Raw genomic sequence first — 20,180 nt, forward strand, 5'->3', positions numbered from 1 at the left:
GCCTGGTGGCACACACCTGTAATCCCAGTTACTCGGGAGGCTGAGGAACAAGAATTGCTTGAACCTGGGAAGCAGAGGTTGCAGTGAGCTGAGATTGCACCACTGCACTAGAGCCTGAGCAACAGAGTGAGACCCTGTCTTAAAAAAAAAAAAAAAAAGTTGGCTGACTGAGTGCTGGAAGGAAGAAGGACCGAAGGACCTGGCTTTGTCCCCACACCAATCTGGGGGGCGAGTACAGAGTGTAAACTGTCTGGAGGTTGGCATTGGCTTAGCTTCTCCGTTGCTCTCTTGTTCTCTAGAATCCAATCAAGCACCTGTGGCCAGAGAGATGTGTGAGATGGAAACCAGTCCCACCAGCCCCTGATTGCACCCCCTCAATGCCTTCTCGCCCTGTTTAATGTCATGTCCAAACTCCTGGCCGCCGTGGCCTGTCTCCACCTCTCCCGCTTCCTCGCTGGCCTTTCTCCTTAGCTCTCTCTGCCTCATCCACACCGGCCTGCAACTCGCCAGAGTGCCCCAGGCTTTTGAGCTTTTGCACAGGCCCTTCCCTCTCCAGGCTCTCTCCCCTGGATCTTTGCTTCAGCTGCTCCCTCTTGACATTCAGGTCTCAGACCAATGGCCCCTTACTCAGAAGGCCTAGCACAGGCCGCCTAATTTCACACAGTTCTCCCCCTACCCGCCCTGCCTTCCATCACCCCGTTTCATTTTCTTCGTGGCACGGAGCACCATCTCCACTGGCCTTGTTCATTTCGTTAATTTTCCGACTTAGTTCCAGGTGCTAAAACAGTGTTATCTTGGCAGGCTTCCCATCAAATATTGTTGCGCAAAGGATGGATGGATGAAAGGAAGAGTGAGCCAATAAACGAGGGAACGCGGGGAAAGGCAGCCTCAAGGCGGAGGGCCCTGCCACCCCCACCGTCCCTGAGCATCCGAGCCGGTTCCCGCTAGCAGCCCCGCGGCGGAACCCGAGGGCGGCGGCAGCGGTTTCCCTTGAACGAGCCGGGGAATCTGGAGAGAGCACACAGGAAAGGCAGAGCCGCGAGCTGGACCAGCCGTGGTGAGTGCAGCGGCGCCCAGGCGGGGAGCGGAGTGCGGGGCGCTGGCACTGGGCGCGCGAGCGGGGCGGGAGTCGGGATGGAGGCCCGGGGCGCTGGGCGGAGGCTCTGGAGTCGCGCTGGGCCGAGAGCCGCGGGGACCCAAGCATCAGGGGTCGTGGGTGCAGGCGGCGGCGCGGCTTGAGGGTAGGGGGTGCGGGCCTGGCCGGCGCGGCGAGGGAGGGCCTCGCACGGATCCCATGGTCACTGCGGGAGTCAGCTGTCCTGGGTTCGAGTCCCAGAGCTGTCGCTAACTTGTGGACCCTCCCTCACTCCGTCCCTTGGGCTTCAGCATAGTCCTTTGCAAAATGGGGCCAATAGTATCCGATCCATTTGATGGGTTGGTTGGTTCATTCATTCTGGCTCTTTACTAGGTTCTGGTGCTGCAGATGGATAGACAGAACTTGCCCATGAGGGGTTCACTATCTAGTAAGAAAAACATTTCCACCTGGATGCTCCACAGGCGTGTCAAATTCAGTATCTCCTAAACCGCACTACTTTTCTCCACAAACCTACCACTCAAATCTAAATGACTGAAATCACTATTCAACCAGTCACCCAAGCACAAAAACCTGGCTTGGTTCCTCCTCTCTCACTTACTACAGTCAATGGACCACCAGCTGCTGCCAATTTCTACTTTCTAAAGCTTTCCAAATCCATCCTTTATCTTGGTTTGTTCTTTTAGGTGCCTAGAGATTATGGCAATAACTTCCTCATGGTTCTTTTTAGCTTTAATTTTAGCTTCTTCCAGTTCATTTTTCATTCTGCTATAAAGTGGTCTTTTAACAGTTCAAATATGATTATATCACCCACCTGCTTAAAGCCCATTAAAGGTTTTTCATTGTCTTCAAAATAATAGCCAAAGTCCTTAGTGTGGGTTCAAGGTCTTTTCTAATCCCGCCTGGTCCTCAGTCCTTTATCTCTAAACCACTGTTTCTCAAAGTCTGGTATAGTGGTGACCTCCATTACAACCAACATGGGAGTACTTGTTAACAAGTGAAGATGACAGCTTAATTCCAGAACAAATGAGACTCTTGGGGGAGGGGGCAGTTCCCAGGATTCTGTGTTTTTAACAAGTTCTGCACTAAAGGTTGAGAACCCCTGTTCTAGACACTCCAATTTTTACTCCGCTGTTGATGGAATTCAGGACACACTGCCCCAAAATATGACTTGTTGGCATTAGAGGAAACAACTGAAGCAGGAAAGTCACTTTGTGGCTTCCCACTTTTCTCCCCTGAAGCAGGCCATAAAAGAATTCTTTGACCTTCTTCTGTATAAGACCCTCCGGTGAGAGGTGCTTATCCTGTAAGTATAGGATCGAGGAAAGGAATGCCCTTATCTTTGAAGACACAGGTACACAGAGAAGGATCTGAACAAACGGGCCTTGCTAAGTTCTCCCCAGCGTATTACTGTTAGATCATACCCCCTTTTTCCAGTCATACTTCTCCATGGCTGTCCACTCTGCATCAAACCTAGCATAAAAATACACGAATTTACCTGTTTCTGGGTATTCATTTTCTTATGAAGGTTCCTGTGTCACCTGAAACTTAGGTTAAATAAATATGTATGCTTTTCTCTTGTTAATCTCTCTCGTTATAGGGGTCTCAGGCATGAACCTAATTCTCCCCTCAACTATCTATGTATGTTTCTCTCAACACACTTTACTGTCTTTTATGCCTTTGTACACTCTCAGTTTGGGCTACTGTAAAAAATAATACCAAAATCTGGGTGGCTTAAACAACGGAAATTTAATTCTCACAGTTCGGGAGGCTGGAAGTCCAAAGTTAAGGTGCCAGCATGGTTGAGTGCGTGGTGATAGCCCTCTTCCTCGGTTTGCAGAGATCTGTCTTCTTGCTGTATCCTCACAATGCAGAGAGACCATCTCTGTAGTGTCTATTCTTATAAGGACACTAATCCCTTTCATGGGAGCCACTCTCATGACCCAATTATCTCCCGAAGGCTGTATCTCCTAATACCATCTCACTGGGGATAGGGCTTCCACATCACCATTTTTGGGTAACACAGCATTCGGACAATAGCATCCACAAAACTCCTTCATTACTTTAGTGACTCCTCCTCATTCTTCAAGGCTCAGGGAAGACTTCATTGACTGTGCATCACCCCCTCAGCCCTAGACCAGGTTAGGTTCATTCTTGCAGACTCTCACAAAGCCTTGTGCTGACTCCTCGACATTTATCCCACTGTACTGCAATCATAATTGTATAATTGTGTTAGCATTGTGGGTTTGACAGTTGTGAGCACTTGAGAGAACGCATGAGACCCATTCTTCTCTGCCCTCACACCCAGCACAGAGCCTACCATATAGGTGTTTATTAAAGGGCTCTTGAATGAAGGAGTGATTTAGGGCCAGATGGAGAGGAGTTCAAGAATTAGTTGGGCCTTTGGAATCATGTGTCAGCCTGACAGTGTATGGGATTCACAGGAAGATGGTCTCCCTGGCACTGGCTTCACTGGTGCTTTCAATTAGGATGTTTCTTCCCTTGAGAGGAATTTTAACCAATGAGATTTAAAGGGAGTCATAAAAGAACTGGACTTTTAAGTGGAAACAGTTTTTTTTTTCTTGGTCTATATACCTCACTAACAGATAGTCATAAAAAATTTTGCTTAAATTTTTGTTTATCTAGAAAATAAGTTCATTTTCAAAAACTTAGAAAGTACATTGCGATTTTAAAAATAAACATCACCCACCATTCCACAACCTAGAGGGATCTACTTTAAAATTTTGTTTTTGAGCCAGGTGCAGTGGCTGGCGTCTGTAATCCCAGCGATTTGGATGGCCAAGGCGGGAGGATTGCTTGAGGCCAGGAGTTTGAGCCCAGCCTGGGCAACATAGTGAGACCTTGTCTCTAACAAAAAAAGGAAAGAAAAAAATTAGCCAAGTGTAGTGGTATGTGCCTGTGGTTCCAGCTACTTGGGAGGCTGAGGCAGGAGATTTTTTTGGGCCCAGAAGTTATAGTGAGCTACGATTGTGCCACTGGACTCCATCCTAGGTGACAGAGTGAGACCCTGTCTAAAAAAAAAAAAAAATTGTTTTTGTTTAATTGTATTGGTTTTTTTTTAAAATTTATACTCATGCTTGAACATAATTGGGATAATGCCAATTATATATGGCCTTTTATCCTGCTAATATTACTTAACATTATGTTTTGGGTTTTTTCCCCGTAAGTAAAAATTTTGGGTAAAAAAATATTTAATTGCTATTTAACTTATTCATTGAACAAATTTCTTAAACAGCTATTGTGTGCCAGATCTTACTTTAGGCATGGGATACAGCAGTGACCAGAACTCTGTCCTTACTCTCATGGAGTTTACATTCCAGTAGGATTAGGCTAATAAACGAGCAAATGAATATAAGCATCATCAAATAATAAATGTCATGAAGAATAAAGATATTCTATAATGTCACTCTGTTTTTTAGTAAAGTCTTCCTAATTTACCTTCTTTAAAGGAGTGTATGAGTGTCTATCATTTTATTGTGTCATCTGTGAATATGATCATTTAAAAATTTATTTTGGTCAATAATGGTAGTTCTTTGTAATATGCATGTCTTTGATTATTCAGGAAGTTGAACATTTTTAGATAGCCATGTACATTGCCTCTTCATTGAGTTTTCTATCCATGTTTTCTGTTTCTTTTCCTATTGAGGACCTGGTATTTTCTTCTATTTTGAACTCGCCCTTCGTATTATTATTTTTTGGGACATTTACATTATGATGGATAGACAAATGTATACTCTTAAACAGTGGTACAGTGAGGCTGTAAGGAGTTAGAAAAACCAGAGGAAGCCTGGAATTCCCTTCGTGTCTTTCTGCCCCTCCCTCTTCCTTCTATTGCAATGAAGAAAAAGTGATCAGAGAGGGAAGAAGTATAGGTTAGGTGGAAATACGTGAAGGAAGAAAGAAAGGTGGGTGGATGTGTGGGTGGATGAGAAGATGAAGATGATGGGAAAAGAAGGGAGAAGATGAGCTGAGGCCAGAGGAGAAGTGGTAAGGAGGAAGAGGAGTGAGTGGGAAAAAAAGGAGTGAGAGAGGATAAAAGAATGGAAGACAGAGTAATAGGGACATTACATGAAGACCATGGATAAATTATATTTTTTTCTTTTTCCGCCTCTACTAACCTAGCAAATCTCTAGAAGATGACGGTGTTCTTTAAAACGCTTCGAAATCATTGGAAGAAAACTACAGCTGGGCTCTGCCTGCTGACCTGGGGAGGCCATTGGCTCTATGGAAAACACTGGTAACTATCTGACAGCCCAATCCCACCTTTGCACCTGCAGCAAAACAGCCCCAAAGGGCCTCAGGTTAAAATCTTGCTCAGCTGTGCTTATCCCTATAAAACATGTGGTGTAAAAGAAAAATAAATGTTATTCAAAGCAAAAACAAAGACTTCTTGTAATCAGAGCTGGAACTACATGCATACTCATATCCAGTGGATAGAGAATAAAGTAAAGAGATCAGAAAGGAAGCTATTTTTATTCATTATATTTACAGTTGAAGAAATTAAGACATCCTAGAGAAAGATAAGTCCTTTCCCAAGTTAGTAGTGTGAACCCCCAAAATCTGACACAGGTCTTAGTCAATTTAGTAAATTTATTTTGCCAAAGTTAAGGATGTGCGCCTGCGACACAGCCTCAGGAGGTTCTGACATGTGCCCAAGGTGGTCTGAGCACAGCTTGGTTTTATACGTTTTAGGGAGATATGACACATCAATCAATATATGTAAGATGAACATCGGTTTTGGTCTGGAAAGGTGGGACAACTTGAAACAAAGGCGAGACAACTGGAAGTAGGGAGGGAGCTTCCAGGTCATACGTAGATAAGAGACAAATGGTTGCATTCTTTTGAGTTTCTGATTGGCCTCTCCAAAGTAGGCAATCAGATATGTATTTATCTCAGTGAGCAGAGGAGTGACTTTGAATAGAATGGGAGGCGGTGGGGCATGGTGGCTCATGCCTGTAATCCCAGCACTTTGGGAGGCTCAGGCAGGTGGATCATTTAAGGTCAGGAGACCAGCCTGGCCAACATGGTGAAACCCGTCTCTACTAAAAATACAAAAATTAGCCAGGCAGTAGTGGTGTGCACTTGTAGTCCCAGCTACTTGGGAGGCTGAGGCAGGAGAATCACTTGAGCCTGGGAGGCGGAGGTTGTGGTGAGCCGAGATCGGGCCACTGCACTCTAGCCTGGGTGAGGGAGTGAGACCCTGTCTCAAAAAAAAAAAAAAAAAAAAGAATGGGAGGCAGGTTTGCCCCAAGCAGTTCCCAGCTTGACTTTCTTTAGCTTAGTGATTTTGGGGCCCCAAGATTTATTTTCCTTTCCCAGTAGTAAGCAAGGACTGGAACTCATGTCTCACTGGCATTTTATTCCTTCCGTTTCTTACTATAGTCTCTTGATCTGTCATCAAGGGACACTTGCTGAATTTGTTCTTCCATCCCCTGTGACTATCCTCATCTATCCCATTAGCCTACATTAATTTAAATGAGAAGCAGACTTTCAAACCTTTTGTTTAAATAAAGAATTCAGAGGAGTCATGGATTTTATTAGTCTTCATGCATGGAGGGAGAAGAAAGTGCCAGAGCTCCTCTTCTAGTTTAATATGGTAATAAGATTTAAATACACAGAGAAGTTTTTGTATAAAAACTATACAAATTATGAAGACAGCCAATCAAATTGCAGTCTTTTGGAGATTAAGGACTACATTTTAAATATGTAGCAACACTGAAATCCAGATGTCTTAAATGACTGCTTTGTTGAACAGAAAACAGAACAGTTACTCTTTGAATTAGAAGTCTCCACATTGGAAAAGAGATTCATATTGATATTTTGTGAACACTCTCAATTCACTGTGAGAATAACTTTGATACAACATGATGTCTGCTTTTTTTGCAGCTGTGGAAAAATTGCAATATATTCCCCTTCTTTTCTTTCTAAGTATTGTCAAGGCCAGGCACTCAAATTCCATTAGCCAGCATCTAAGGAAAAAAGCAGACCTAAGAAGCTTAAAATTTGTAATTAAGAAAAGGGTGGAGCAGATATTTTAACAAATGGAGCATGGAATGTTTGGCTTCTCCTTTTTCTAACTACACTTCAGTCCTCAAGGCCCCTTTGCAGGAGCATCCAATCTAGGCCATGGCTAGGTCAGTCGGGGGAAACTCCCACCCACTGAGGATTACTGCTGTTTCTACGACTAGGTGAAGATTTGAGGAACTGTGTACTCTGTTCAGGATGTCTTTAGAGGAACCATGATAAGTTCTTGCCCATGTAGCCTTGAGACTTTAAAGAAGGACCATTAAGTCTTCAGGACTAACGGAGGCCTTGTTCTAAATTGGATCTGAAACAGCTTGAGCCAGAAGTGTGGTGGCAGCCTGGAGGCCTCATTTTGCTCTGTCTCCACCCTTGACATTCAGTGTTACTGCCCCAAATGCAAACTCCTGTGGTCCTATTGCTCTTCTTTTTCTCAGACTGTTCTCTTGCATGATTTGATACTATTTAGCCTTTTTAAAAAATTGTGAAAAAACACAGGACGTAAACATTTTCACCTTAACCATTTGTAAATCTGCAGTTCGATGGTGTTAAGTATATTCACATTGTTGTTCAACAGATCTCTAGAACTTTTTCATCTTGCAAAACTGAAACTCTGTACTCATTGAACAACTGTCCATTCCCGCCCCACCCCAGCTGTCCTTGGCAACCACTATTCTACTTTCTGTTTCTAGGAATTTGACCACTTTATATTTTGTGTCAGTGAGTCATATAGTATTTGTATTTTTGTGGTTGGCTTATTTCACTTATAATGTCCATAATGTTTATATTATCTTTACCTTTTCTTTTTTTTTTTTTTTTTGAGATGGAGTCCTGCTCTGTCACCCAGGCTGGAGTGCAGTGGTGTGATCTTGGCTCACTGCAACCTCTGCCTCCCAGGTTCAAGTGATTCTCCTGCCTCAGCCTCCCAAGCAGCTGGGACTACAGGCGTGTGCACCATGCCTGGCTAATTTTTCCATTTTTAGTAGAGACAGTTTTTTTTTTTGTTTTTGTTTTTTGTTTTTTGTTTTTTGTTTTTAACCATGTTGGCCAGGCTGGTCTCAAACTCCTGACCTCAGGTGATCTGCCCGCCTTGGCCTCTGAAAGTGCTGGGATTACAGGTGTGAGCCACCATGCCTGGCCTATATTATCTCTAAATGTAAAGATATATTCTTTACGTTTAAAGAGGTATGGCCTTTACATCTGTCAATGGACATTTTGGTTGCTTTCACCTCTTGACTATTGTGAAACATGCTACAATTAACTTGAGTGTACAGATACTTCTTGGAGATCCTGTTTTTAATTATTTTGGATATATGCCCAGAAGTGGGATTGCTAGATCATATGGTAGTCTATTTTTAATTTTTTGAAGAGCCTTCATACTGTTTTCCATTGTGGCTCATCATTTTACAATCCCACAAACAGTGTACAAGGTTTTCAGTTTCTCCACGCCCTCATCAACACTTGTTATTTTCTGTTTCTTTGATATGGGCTATCCTTATGGGTGTGAGGTGATATGTCATTGTGGTTTTGGTTTGCATTTTTCTAATGATTAAGGAAGTCAAGCATCTTTTCACATGCATGTTGGCCATTTAAAAATCTTTGGAGAAATGTCTGTTCAAGTCCTTTTTCCATTTTTAATTGAGTTTTGTTGTTGTTGTTGGCTTGTAGGGGTTCTTTATGGATTCCAGATACTAATCCCTTGTGAGATATAGAATTTGGAATATATTGTCTCCTATTCTGTAGCTGGCCTTTTTACACTATTGATCATGTCCTTTGATATATATTGTTTTTAGTTTGGTTAAGGCCCATTTGTCTACTTTTGCTTTTATTTGCCTCTGCTTTTGGTGTTATATTCAAGAAACCATTGCTAAATCCAGTGTCATTAAGCTTTTCCCTATGTTTTCTTCTAGGAGTTTTATATTGGGTCTTACATTTAGGTCTTTAACAGATTTTGAGTTAACTTTTTTATATGGTATAAGGTAGGGGTTCAGCTTCATTATTTTCCATATGGATATCTAGTTTTTCCAATACCATTTGTTGAAGAGACTGTCCTTTCCCCATTGCGTGGTCTTGGCATCCCTATTGAAGATCATTTGACCATATAGATGAGGATTTATTTCTGGGCTTTCTGTTGTTCATTAGTCTATATAACTGTATTTATGCCAATACCACACTGTTTTGATTACTGTTGCTTTGTAATATATTTTAAATTCAGTACGTATGAGGCTTCCATCCTTGTTCTTTTTCAAGATTGTTTTGGATATTTGGGGATTTCTTGAGATTCCATATTAATTTTGGGATAGTTTTTTCTATTTTTGCAAAAAATGCCATTGGGATATTGGGATTGCATTGAATCTGTACATTGTTTTGTAGAACAGACATTTTAACAATATGAAGTCTTCTAATTTATGAACATGGGATGTCTTTTTATTTAATTGTACTCTTTAATTTCTTTCAGCAGTGTTTTGTAGTTTTTAGCATTTAAGTCTTTTACCTACCTGCTTAAGTTTATTCCTAAGTATTTTATTCTTTTGATGCAATTGTCAATAGGATTGTGTTCTTAATTTCCTTTTCAGATTGTTCATTCTTAGGATATAAATATATAACTGATTTTTGTGTGTTGTGTATCCTACAACTTTGCTGAATTTATTAGTTCTAACAGCTTTTTTTTTTTTTTTTTTTTGGTGTAGAATCTTTAGGGTTTCTACATATAAGATCGTGTCATCTGTGAATAGAGATAATTTTACTTCTTCCTTTCCAGCTTGGATGCCTTTATTTCTTTTTCTTGCCTCATTGCTCTGGCTAGAACTTCCTGTGCTATGTTGAGTAGAAGTGATGAGTGGACATCTTTGTCTTATTCCTGATCTTAGAAGAAAAACTTCCAGTATTTCAAAATTGGGTATGATGTTAGCTGTGGACTCATCATAAATGGCCTTTATTAAGCTGTGATACTTTTCCTTTTGTTGCCCTCCCCCCATTTTTTTTTTTGCCTATATATCTCCAGCCTTTTCACAGAACAGTGCTCACATTCTTTATACCAAACTTGTTTTTACCCTGAGAAAATCTTACCCTGTAGTCTTCTTGAGTGGAAGCTGCCTTGTCCTTTCTTTCTTCTTCTTTTTTTTTTCCCCCATCAGGTCATTTTATTATGGTTTTTTACAAATTTTGTTTTATTTTAATAGTTTTTGGGGAACAGGTGGTGGTTTTTGGTTACATAGATAAGTTCTTTAGTGGTGATTTCTGAGATATTGGTGCACCCATTACCCAAGCAGTGTACACTGTACCCAGTGTGTAGTCTTTTATTCCTTACCCCACTCCCACCTTTCCCCGAGTCCCCAAAGTCCCTTATATCATTCTCATGCCTTTGTGTCCTCATAGCTTAGCTCTCACTTATAAATGAGAATATATGATATTTGGCTTTCCATTCCTGAGTTACTTCACTTAGAGTAATGGTCTCCAACTCCATCTAGGTTGCTGCAAGTGTCATTATTTCATTTTATTTTATGGCTGAGTAGAATTCCATGGTGTATATATACCACATTTTCTTTAGCCACTCGTTGGTTGATGGGCATTTAGGTTGGTTCCGTATTTCTGCAATTGCAAATTATGCTGCTATAAACATGCATATGCAAGTGTCTTTTTCATATAATGACTTCTTTTCCTTTGGGTAGATACCCAGTAGTGGGATTGCTGGACTTAATGGTAGTTCTGCTTTTAGTTATTTAAGGAATCTCCATACTGTTTCCCATAGTGGTTGTACTAATTTACATTCCCACCAGCAGCGTAAGTGTTCCCTTTTCACCATATCCATGCCAACATCTGTTATTTTTTAACTTTTTAATTGTGGCCATTCTTGCAGGAGTAAGGTGGTATCTCATTGTTTTTTTAATTTGCACTTCCCTGATGATTAGTGATACTGAGATTTTTTCATATACTTGTTGGCCATCTGTATATCTTTTGAGAATTGTCTATTCATGTCCTTAGGCCACTTTTTGATGGAATTATTTGTTTTTTTCTTGCTGATTTGTTTGAGTTCCTCTGTGGTGGAGTGCCAGTAGGGAACAAGGACCTCTTCTCCAAGGCCCTATGTGATCACAGAGGCTGCCTGCCTGTTGGGGTTTAGGTGCAACTTTCCCTACTGTGTCCAGTGCTGCAATTTTGTCTCTGCTGTGAGAAACTACCCACAAGCAGAAGGATCTGGAACTCAAGGCCTGCTCTTCAGATTCTTTTGTCCCATGAGGTGATTCCTTGATGTGGTGCTCTCCTGCTCCTCCTAGGGATGGGGCTTCCTGAGAACCAAAGTGCAGTGATTGTTACCGGTCTTCTGGATCTAGCCATCTAGCAGGGATAGCGGGCTCTAGGCTGGTGCTGGGGAATGTCTGCAAAGAGTCCTGTGATGTAATCCATATTCAGGTCTCTCAGCCATGGGTACCAGCACCTGCTGTGGTGGAGGTGGCAGGGGAATGATGTAGCCTCTGTGAGGATCCTTGGCTGAAGATAGGTTTAGTGTGCTGGCTTTCTCGAATGCTGGTTATGCAAGCGGTGAAGTTGTCACATGGATAGACTCAGGACGTTTGGTTAGCCAGGATGTTGCAGGCAGTGGTATTAGCTGTTGTTTTCTCCTTCTTGGGAGCAGTGTTACTCTGTCATGAGTTGCGGTAATGGCCTGAGTTGGTTAGCCTTCAGCCGGGAGGTGGCACTTGCAAGAGAACACCAGCTGCGGTAGTAATAGTGGGATTTGAACTTGCCCTAAGTTGGGGCAAGTATTCTGGTTTCTCAGGCGATGGGTGGGGTCATAAAGCTCCCAAGAGTTTCTATATTTTGTGTTCAGCTACCAGGGCTCGTAGAGAAATACCTTCAGGTGGGGGCAGGGTTAGGTGGGTCTGAGCTAAGACTCTCCTTGGGGAGGGCTTGCTGTGGCCACTGTGGGGTATGGGGAGGTGGTTCTCAGGCCAGTGGGGTTATGTTCCAGAGGGCATTATGGCTGCTTCTGTTGTGCCGTATAGTTCACCAGGGAAGTAGGAGATAACTGGTAGTGAAAGGCCTCATCCAGCTCCCACGCATTTAGTGAGGCTGGTCTCATTTCCAGAGTGCTCTGCTAACAGTGCCAAGTTTAGATCCAGGCAGCCTGCGCACAGAACTCAGACCTGCCCCAGGTCATAAGCTTCCCCGCTGAGAAAGCAGGCAAGGCTTTCAGGCCACGCTTCTCCCTGTCTGCTCACAATGTTGGTGGCTCCTGCAAGATATAGTCAGGGATCGCATCTTTGGGCTTGAGCTGGAAACTGTGTGCCTACAAGGTTCTGCCCGCTGCTGCTTCTACTTTTTTATTTCACAGAGTTCCCTAAATTTGTTCCAGCTCTAGGTAAGGTTAAATCCTTCTCCCATGATCTGGATTTTCAAATTCCCCAGTGGGGATATGTGTTCAGAGGCGGGTTTTCCCCCCTCACACTTTGGGGAATCACAGTTTTTTGTCTGTCTTGCAGCATTTGCAACAGTGTGTCGCTTCTTTCAAAGGATCTGTGAATTCTTTCAGTTTTCCTGGTACATTCCTGTGGTGGTTCTTGGAAAAAAAGATCACAGTGTGATTCTCCACACTGTTCTGTCTGTCCAGGTGGGAGATGCAATGCACATTAGCCCTGCCTTTTATCTGTCATCTTGCTCCCATCTCTGTCCTTTCAAATGGGATCAGGGTGTAAGGATGTTGGGATTCTCCTGGCCCTTCAGTAGCTATTCCAAACCATTTATCTTCCATCTTATACATCTTCCATCCTTCAAGACTTTTATCTGGCTATCTAATAAAACTAAATCTTCCAGCCTTCTGGGATCTCAGTTACATTCAGCTTAGGCTTTGGCGCCTGGCTTATCACTGTCATTTTCTTTCTAAGTCCTGTTATCTTCCTGGACACTGTGAGTGTCCATGTGGATGACCTACCTAACAACCTGCCCCCACTTTCCTTGACTTCTTCTGTATCTGTGACTTTGACTCACTACTCCACCTTCTTCCAACTTCACCCCCTTCTCATTGGTTGAATGCTAAACTTTACCATCACTTGCCCCTGTTCCACTTCTGAAATATGGAACTTCGGTATCCCATTCTGTCATTACGACCTTCTATTATTCCAGTTTTTTCATTCCATTACTTCTGCTCTTCAGTGTTATTAGGATTTCTTGTCCCTTGGCTCCTCTGTTTTCTTCCCAATCTATCACTCTTCCTTGCTTTTCATCTTTTTCATATCGTAGATTCCTTCATCCAACACATCATACGTTCCTCAACTCTATTTTTCACATGTCATTCTTGGGCTTTTTAAGCTCTCATTTCCTCTCGTTTTCACAACTAAAGGTTTGTTTTTGTTGTTGTTGTGTTTAGAGATGGGATCTCACTCTGCCACCCAGGCTGGAGTGCAGTGGTGTGATCATAACTCACTGCAGCCTCAAAATCCTGGGCTCAAGTGATCTTCCCACTTCAGCTGCCTGAGAAGCTGAGACTATAGGTGCATCACAGCACACCCTGCTGATTAAACTTTTTGAATAGGTTCTCTCTGCTTTCCTATCTCCCACTCATGCCACATCCTCTCCAATTTTCATTATAATTATTTTCAGCAGTTTTATTTTGCATTCCTCTTGACCACTGTATTAGTCTGTTCTCATGCTGCTAATAAAGATACCTGAGACTGGGTAACTTATAAAGGAAAGAGGTTTAATTGACTCATAGTTCCACATGGCTGGGGAGGCCTCAGGAAACTTACAGTCATGGCAAAAGGGGAAGCAAACACATCCTCCTTCACATGATGACAGCAAGGAGAAGTGCTGAGCAAAAGGGGGAAAGCCCCTTTACAAAACCATCAGATGTTGTGAGAACTCACTTTCGTGAGCACAGCATGGAGGTAACCACCCCCATGATTCAGGTACCTTCCATTGGGCCCCTCCCATGACACATAGGGATTATGGGAACTGTAGTTCAGGATGAGATTTGGTGGGGACACAGCCAAACCATATCAACCACTCAGGTTTAGACACAGTTGACTGTCCTCGAAATGCTTCATTTCTTTGTCTTTTGACTCCCAAATTCCTGTTTTTTTCTCCTCTGTCTCTGGCTGTTTCTTCTTCTTCTCCTTTGTTCCTTTTTTTTTTTTTTTGAGATGGAGTTTCGCTCTTGTTGCCCAGGCTGGAGTGCAGTGGCACGATCTCGGCTCACCACAACCTCTGCCTTCCGGGTTCAAGTGATTCTCCTGCCTCAACCTCCTGAGTAGCTGGGATTACAGGCATGTGCCACCATGCCCGGCTAATTTTGTATTTAGTAGAGATGGGGTTTCTCCATGTTGGTCAGGCTGGTCTTGAACTCCCAACCTCAGGTGATCCACCCACCTCAGCCTCCCAAAGTGCCGGGATTACAGGCGTGAGCCACTGCGCCTGGCCTCCTTTGTTACTCTTCTCTGCCCTTCTACTCAGGCATTAGAGGAGTAGTTCTCTAGGACTCTGCCCTAGGCCTTCTTCTCACATTATATCCTCTTCCTGCATGATCTCATCACTCATGATGTCTTCAGTTACCAGCAATATGAAGCCATATCCCAGATTTTTGTCTCTATACAGACCTCTTTTGAATTCCAGACCTGTATATACATTCAGCTACTTGTCTATTTGGATGGTTCACAGGTGCCTCAAACTTAACAGATGAAAAATAAAAAGTTTTCCTGCCAAACCTGTTCCTTCTCAGTAATTGGTACCACTCACCATCCAATTTCCCAAACCAGGCCAGGCTTGGTGGCTCACACCTGTAATCCCAGCACTTTGGGAGGCTGAGGCGGGCAGATCAACTAAGGTCAGGAGTTCAAGACCAGCCTGGCCAACATGGCAAAACCCTATCTCTACTAAAAATATAAAAGTTAGCTGGGTGTGGTGGTGCATGCTGTAATCGGGAGGCTGAGGCAGGAGAATCTCGTGAACCCAGGAGGCGGAGGTTGCAGTGAGCCGAGATCGTACCACTGCACTGCACACTCCAGCCTGGGTGACAAAGAGAGACTCCGTCTCAAAAAAAAAAAAAAAAAAATTCCCAAACTAGGAATTTAAGCATCATCCTTTATCCTCCTTCATTCCTTGCATCCAGATCATACATTCTAAAGGATGTTGCTCCCTCTACATCTCTTAATGTATTGAGTTTCTTTTTCCTGTCCTCGCTGTCATGGCTTTTGTCCATACTACTATTGTTGCCTGCCTGGGTTCTTAATAATAGCCTCCTCACTGTTCTGGCACCTACTTTTGCCTGTTCCTAATCTATTTTGGACACCGTTTCTAGAGTGATCCTTTGTAAGTACAGATTGCTATTGCTTTGGGACTCAAGCACAATATTCTTACCATTTCTACATGTGCTTGGCCCCTGCCTACATTTCTAGACTTGCCACATTTTATGCTTTAACACGTGGACCTTTCCGATCTTCCAAAGTGACATATTCTTTCTGTTTCAGGATTTCTTGGAATGTCCTTGCACATGTTCTCTGCAGAACATTCTGATTTTCTCTTCTTCCTTAGGCAACTATCATTTCTCCAAGTCTCAAATGTTATTTCTTTAAGCAAGCCTTCCTTGTCCCCTCTAGTCAGGATTAGGCAATCGTCTTACATTTTCTCCATAGTACTATGAACTCTTCCTATATATTATTCACTGCTATTGTTATTTTCTGTTGTTTGTTTCTTCTGTTATATCATAAGACTCTACAGGCAGGGGTGCTGTTTGTCTTGCTCAGTGTTGTCCTGCAGGCCCAGTACACAGAAGACATTTGACACACATTTTATTTATGAAAGATGGAACAAACAAGAGAATGAAAGGATGAGTGTGCAGAGGGCAAATATCAACCTTATTGATTGACCATCAGGAATTCACAAACCTAGGCTGTTGAGTCCTTCTGAAGGAAATTATGCCCTAAATTCATAGGTTACTCTTTCAATTTCTACAAAATTTATTTTGAAATACTCATGAATTTCCTTACCCACTCTATCTTCTCTATACTTATTCTTAGACAGCCTAACTCCTAGTTCAAAGAGAATATAAAAAACATGGGCAGTTACCCCAGAGTGCATATTGACATTCTTTCTCTCTGTCTCAGTGGCTGAGGCTGCCATCCTCCTGGTCAGCCCCTCTGACTCTCATCCCATTCTTTCACCTCCCGTTGGTTGTCCATTTCCTCACTTGTATCTTTAGTCTCAGACTTTCAGTTTCTCTCTCCCCTATTTGTCAGAATCTTGCTCATACATCTTCACTCAAGTCTGTATTCCCATGTGTTTGGTGACCTGCTCTCATTTTCCATTGACACCATCCTCAGAAGTGTACCTCACACTTGCAGTCCTACCTCCGTTTTAGAATAAGCTTAGTAAAATGACTTGTATCCCATCATCTGATTGAACCTGCTCTTGATGAGGTCATTAATGGCCTCTTAGTTGTTAAATTAAAGGGATACTTTTCATACCACATTTGATTTTCTTGGCCCTTATCCTTTTAGGTACCTTTAGATATCTTCCTGCTTTGTTTGTGCCTTGAATGTCAGTGTCCCTCATGTTCCATTCTCATTCTACACACTCTGTAAGGGATCACAACCACACGGTTGTTTTCAGGTATGATATATGGATTTTGGAGTCATCATATTTTTCTAGCCCAGATACTGCTTCTCTTGACATTTTGTATGAATAGAAGACAAATATTTTTTGGTAACAGATTTGTGAAAAATTGCATATTTTAATTTCTTTTTATCTGACCCCTTTTGATTACTGCTCTTAGTTTGTCTTTTGATATCAGATATTATTTATTTGGAGGTTCTACTCCATTTTTACTTATTGATAATTTTTTTTCTCCATTGAGAATTCCACCCCCTTCTTTTTCTCCCTTCCCCCACGTTTCAAAGAAAAAAACGTCTGTGATATTTTTCCCCTCTGCATAATTTCCCCACAGCAGGTTGCAGCAGTTGACAGGAGCAGCAGGGACTGCTCTCAACTCGAGAAGAGCAATTGCAGAGGAGAAAATGACCCTGTTTGCTGAAAGTAAAGACAGTTTAAGGATTGCTCATTCCTCTTCAACTGCTTTTACCAAGCTTTCCAGCTTCCCTGGGGAAGATTATGTTCCAGGTTGTTCGGTTTATCATGTCAGCAGTTTACCTGCAATAGTCTTTCACTCATTTCTGGTCCTTTTAGTAGCAAAGAGTCTGCTAATAAAAAGTATCATAAGAAAGGAGGCAGTGGAGTATAAAAGTTGTCTCTGGAGTCAGACTGAACTGACGCTTCCTAGCAATGTGACCCTGCGCTCTCTAAGCCTTAGGTTCTTCATCTGTAAAATGGGGATAATAATAATATCTCATTGGGTCACTGAAGGATTGATTAAGTGATGTAACTGGAAAGCTGTTAGCATCCTGTCTGCTAGATTTAAGGATTCAATAAATGCTAGTAATTGTGAGTAAACTTGATATAATACATATTCAGCCCTGTGGAAGTTAAAACCAAGTGCTGCTGGTGACTGGGTTGTGAGTGACTTGAGAGACCGCCAGTGGGAAGGGAGATGTGGATCTGCCAGGTGGTCTAAGGTCTGAGCCTTTTATTTATTTCGCCTTTCATATGTAACAAGACAGCTTGGAAAAGTATAGTTTCAAGACTGACCCAACATAACGACAAAAGAGGCCTGCCATACGTGGTTAAAAGCAGCAAGCCGTGTCGGAAGCCTTTTCCATCTGATTTGGGCTCAGATTACTCCTGCATCACTGGGGACCTTGTCCTCGCTCTTCCCAGCTCTGGTCTGTCTCCCCATAATTTTGGCTGGTGAGCTTTGGCACAACTCCCCAACTAACTCCCTTGGCTGAGCAGTTAACAATAGCTTGGCTCCTGCTTAGTTCTGGCACATGGTTCTCAGTTTACTCCTTTGGCTCAGTGCTTCTGACACCAGTTCTGCTACCCACCTCGGCCTGTGACCCAGGGCCATCCCATTTCTTTTTTTTTTTTTGAGACAGAGTCTCACTCTGTCACCCAGGCTGGAGTGCAGTGGCACGATCTTGGCTCACTGCAACCTCCACCTCCCAGGTTCAAGCAATTCTCTTGCCTCAGCCTCCTGAGTAGCTGGGACTACATGTGTGTGCCACCATGTCCGGCTAATTTTTTTTGTATTTTTAGTAGAGACGGGGTTTCACCATGTTGGCCAGGCTGGTCTTGAACTGCTAACCTCAAGTGATCCAGCCTCCTCGGCCTCCCAAAGTGCTGGGATTACAGGCATGAGCCACCATGCTCGGCACCTCCCATTTATTTCTATGGAGCATCTAGCTTCTCAGCTTAGGATCCTGGTACTTTCCTTTCCTGGAGATTTTAAAATCCACAGACACCATAAATTCCTTGACATTAAGCTTGCAGAGCAAGTGTGCTACTATAGCAATGGTCCTGGTCCTTGTGTTTAAGGGTTTTAATTAATATTGGAGTTTTCTTTCTCCAAACATAGGAACATTAATTTTGATTACTGTATATTGGCTTTTCTAAGCATTGGTGCAAGCCACCTTTCAAGTTCTATGGTCAAAAATAGTTTCTTAGAAGCAGTAAAAATAAATGGTTATGAGTTTGCCTGAGGGATGTGTTCAGTGTGATTTGATTTTATTGAGAATATACTACTAATAATAATGATAGGCTGGGTGCGGTGGCTCACACCTGTAGTCCCAGCACTTTGGGAGGCTGAGGCGGGCAGATCACGAGGTCAGGAGATCAAGACCATCCTGGCCAACATGGTGAAACCCCATCTCTACTGAAAATACAAAAATTAGCTGGGCGTGGCAGTGTGCACCTGTAGTCCCAGCTACTCAGGAGGTTGAGGCAGGAGAATTGCTTGAACCTGGGAGGCGGAGGCTGCAGTGAGCCAAGATCATGCCACTGCACTCCAGCCTGGGCAACAGAGCAAGACTCCCTCTCAAAAATAAAATAATAATAGCTAATACTTAATCAGTGATTGCCATGTGCCAGGCACAGTTCTGAGCACTTTACATTTATTAACTCATTTCATCTTCCTTATAACTCTATGAGATGGTTATTAATCTCATACTCATGTGAGATTCATAGCCCTATATAGATTAAGAAACTTAGGGGCAGCAAGATGAAGTAATTTACTCAAGGTCACGCAGCTGGTGTCAGAGCCATCATACAAAGCCAGACAGTCCTGATCCTAACCTCTCAAAATGGCCACTGTGTCTTAGGACCGTGAGAGAGATGAAGAACTGTAAGCTGCGATTACCTTCTATCATAAAACCCATTTGGAATAAGAGCAATTGTTATACCATAGTGCTTCAGAGGGTGAGCTTCTGAGCCAGGGGGGTCTGGGTTTCAGTCTTGCCTTTGCCACTTTCTGGATGTGTGATACTGGGCAAGTTATTTCATCTGTTAAACTTCACTTTTATTTACCTGTGCAATATGTCACAATATTAATGTGACACTAACCACTGCTCCTGGCACATATTAAAAATAGTACCTACTTTAGGCCAGGTGTGGTGGCTCACACCTGTAATCCCAACACTTTGGGAGGCTGAGGCAGGCAGATCACGAGGTCAGGAGTTCGAGACCAGCCTGGCCAACATAATGAAGCCACGTCTTTACTAAAAATACAACAAATTAGCTGGACATGGTGGTGGGCACCTGTAATTCCAGCTACTCGGGAGGCTGAGGCAGCAGAATCGCTTGAACCCGGGAGGTGGAGGTTGCAGTGAGCCGAGATCGCGCCATTGCACTCCAGCCTGGGTGACAGAGTGAGATTCTGTCTCAAAAAAAAAAAAAAAAAAAAAAAAGTACCTATTTTTATTAGAGATACATAAGGCACTATGTTCTATGTTCTGTTTGAGGGGTACAAAGTAAATGTTAAGGGTGCCTAAAGAAGAAAAAAGATTAATTTAAAAAACTTTTTACTATGAAAATCTTAAGCATATAAAAATTAGAGAATAGTATAGTGAATCCCCAAGTAACATTACTCAGCTATAGCAGATATCAATATTTCACTAATTTTGTTTCATCTATGACCTCTACTGTTTTTTTTTTTTTTACTGGA

At 42.7% G+C, this 20,180-nt stretch overlaps 1 protein-coding gene across 1 annotated transcript in view; it reads left to right on the forward strand.

The window, feature by feature from the left end:
* Positions 1 to 957: 957 nt before the first annotated feature.
* Positions 958 to 20,180, forward strand: part of AGK (acylglycerol kinase) — a 105,249-nt gene continuing 86,026 nt past the window's right edge. Inside the window, exons 1-2 of the mRNA XM_003270821.4 lie at positions 958 to 1,057; positions 5,237 to 5,351. Coding sequence (XP_003270869.1) covers positions 5,251 to 5,351 — 101 coding nt within the window. The 5' untranslated portion in view covers positions 958 to 1,057; positions 5,237 to 5,250. The remainder of the gene's footprint in view (positions 1,058 to 5,236; positions 5,352 to 20,180) is intronic.

This window comes from Nomascus leucogenys, chromosome 13 (assembly GCF_006542625.1).
Source record: "Nomascus leucogenys isolate Asia chromosome 13, Asia_NLE_v1, whole genome shotgun sequence".
In the NCBI taxonomy this organism is placed as follows: Eukaryota; Metazoa; Chordata; class Mammalia; order Primates; family Hylobatidae; genus Nomascus; species Nomascus leucogenys.